This window comes from Protobothrops mucrosquamatus, unplaced genomic scaffold, assembly GCF_001527695.2.
Source record: "Protobothrops mucrosquamatus isolate PMUCROS unplaced genomic scaffold, P.Mucros_1.0 scaffold1803, whole genome shotgun sequence".
Classification (NCBI taxonomy): Eukaryota; Metazoa; Chordata; class Lepidosauria; order Squamata; family Viperidae; genus Protobothrops; species Protobothrops mucrosquamatus.
This window is the reverse complement of record NW_015387940.1, coordinates 124,974-127,701: the sequence shown is the minus strand read 5'-3', so window position 1 is coordinate 127,701 and position 2,728 is coordinate 124,974. Positions and strand designations below refer to the sequence as shown.

Genomic DNA, 2,728 nt, shown 5'->3' with positions numbered 1-2,728 from the left:
GAGAGAGAGAGAGAGAGAGAGAGAGAGAGAGAGAGAGAGAGAGAGAGAGAGAGAGAGAGAGAGAGAAGTGCACGTGCCTCTCTCTCTGCAAATGGCAGAAGCGGACTGGAGCTGCAGTAGAAGGCTGAAAGAGCCGCATGCGGCTCCGGAGCCACAGGTTCACGACCCGTGCACTAGACCAAACAGGATCTTACTCTCATCTCAGTATCGAAGCCACTTTTGGGGTGCCTCAGATTGTTGACCCCTGGTGACTGCCTGGACAAAATCTCCCTGCACTTTTCTTGGCAAGGATTCAGGAGTGGCTTTGCCATTGCCTGCTTCCTAGGGCTGAGTGAGAGTGACTGGTCCAAGATCACCCAGCTGGCTTTGTGCCTAAGGCAGGATTAGAACTCAGGGCTTCTAGTTTGATTTCTTAACCACTACACTAGATTGGCTTCTTACCGTTACTCAATAAAAGGCAGAGTGGCTTAAAGGAAGAAAGAAAAAGAGTGCTATTTGGCATCTTGTCCAGTCTGACAATACAGATACTCCTCAACTTACAACAGTTCATTTAGTGACCCGCTCAAAGTTAGTATTGAAAAAAGTGACTTATGACCGTTTTTCAAACTTATAACCATTGCAGCATCCCCATGGTCACATGATCAAAATTGAGATGCTTGGCAACTGGTTCATATTTAAGATGGTTGCAACGTCCCAGGGCCCTATGATCACCTCTTGAGATCTTCTGACAAGCAAAGTCAGAAGCAGTACTAGGATTTGTCAAAAAAAAAAAAAAAAACAGCCTATGAGGCTGTAAAGCTCATATTAGGTCTAATTCTTGCTGAAGCCCTGCTAGGGTTTGTTGAATTATGACAACTATGTGTTATTTAAAAGGAAACAAAAAAGAGGGGGATGGAAAGAAAAGAAAGACGGGAAAGATTACAGAATATACCAAATTATGCACACCTGCACAATCATTTATTGCAACTAATAGTACACAAAAAAGTATGATACAGAAATGGTATGGAGAGCTGTGGCAGACATATAAAAAAAAACATGATTTACAGATTTAGCTGTAACGTATCTTTAATATTGATACACCTGAACACATGATGCTAAAGCCTATAAGGCTCCTAGGACACCTCATTTTTTTTTATCCAGACAAATAATAATGATGGTCAAGTTATTCCTTTATAGACTGATTGACCCATTCCTTTCATTTACAAGGCCACCTAACTACAAGAAAATCAGGGTGGCATATAACACTAAAGTAAAGTGTACGTTAGTAGCAAAAAACTAAGGAAAGTCTGCTTTAAAGCCTTTCAGAGATCAACACTTGGCAAATAGGGATTTTTCCAAAATTGTGCCTATGGATGGCCCTTCTTTTGGGGGAGTGTCATGAAAGCGCCATCACACAAATAGAAAGAGGGCAGAAGGATCTCTCCAACCAAGGAAGCATCCAAGAATATATAGAGCAGAGCTGCGGTCCTGGCATCAAAAAAGCTCACTTGTCCCACTTCGCAGTTGATAGAGATGCAGATCCTTGTGGGCTTCTCAGTCAGGACAAATTCAGAGTATACTGACGGAGAGAGAGCCATGTATTTCCCTCCCCATTTCCCAATCTGCCAGTGCCTGGTCTGCAAATCAACATTTGTTACGTTCCCTGGCTTGTTGGCAACCCCTACACCCCATCCTGCTGCATCTCCTACAGCAACTGTCCAAAAATGTCTCCCTGTTGAGAATCTCTGACAGCCAAGGACATAAGGATTAAATACAAATCTCTTCCAGTTTGAATAATATATTCTTTTAGCTTTCTTAACTCCTCTGACGCTTTTTCGATCTTTGGAGATGTCAAGGTAGTCAGGATTGGCTGTGTCTGGATCCAGAATTACATTTACTGTAAGGGGGAAGAGAAGGAAGGAAGGAAGGAAGGAGAAAAACAAGAGCTTCAGCTGCAGGCCTAGTTTGTGTCTTCACCCCCAAATGTTTAACCCTACAGCTTCTTGTGTGAATGGAATTCAGTTTCTAAACACCCCCTTCAGGACTGGAAGACTCATTGGTGTTTTTTTTAAACAATACCTAAGCATTGCTTGGTCCAGGCTTCTCCAACTTTGGCAACCATAACACTTATGGACTTCAACTCCCAGAATTCCCCTGATGGGACTGTTAGTGTCCAGGTCCCCTCTGCAACTTTTTCCCCAAGCACCTGGGCTCTCCCACTGTCTTAGTTCCATCCTCTGTTAACTGCCGGCCTGTTCAGCATCCCTCTGGCCTCTCACCTTCTCGTCCCACTTACTTAGACTGCCTTTGCCACCTGCCGCTCCAACTGCCTCCCCTCCAGCTGCCACTCAGTTGGACGCCCTCAGGATCCATCAATTAGCTGTCCTGCTCTTGGCCACATTACTGAGCTGATTGCCCTCCAGCTCCGCCATGTTGGCTGGAGAATTCTGGGAACTAAAGTCCAAAAGTCTTACAGTTGCCAAGGTTGAAGACACCTGGCCAAGTCCTTCCACACTTCATAGTACTTCACCTTTTCCAGCAGCCCTGCACATCAGTCTCTTTAGCTTTCATCTTGCAGATGAGAGTAATGGAGTTGGGAATGAAGAGTGGTTGGCTTTGCCTTCGGTGAGTTCCTGATAGGGCCAAGAATTCTATGTTTCTTTCAGTACTGGCCCATATATTTTCCCCCTTTCTCCAGATATTTCATTCTACACCAAGATTGACTTCAATTTTCTAGATTACGAATGAG

General features: G+C 44.2%; 1 protein-coding gene across 1 annotated transcript in view; it reads right to left on the bottom strand.

The window, feature by feature from the left end:
- Positions 1 to 1,170: 1,170 nt before the first annotated feature.
- The window catches only part of LOC114923068 (zinc finger protein RFP-like), a 14,018-nt gene continuing 12,460 nt past the window's right edge, over positions 1,171 to 2,728 (bottom strand). Inside the window, exons 8-10 of the mRNA XM_029285520.1 lie at positions 1,809 to 1,876; positions 1,428 to 1,601; positions 1,171 to 1,215 (exon numbers count right to left, since the gene is read on the bottom strand). Of these exons, the coding sequence (XP_029141353.1) occupies positions 1,171 to 1,215; positions 1,428 to 1,601; positions 1,809 to 1,876 (287 nt within the window). The remainder of the gene's footprint in view (positions 1,216 to 1,427; positions 1,602 to 1,808; positions 1,877 to 2,728) is intronic.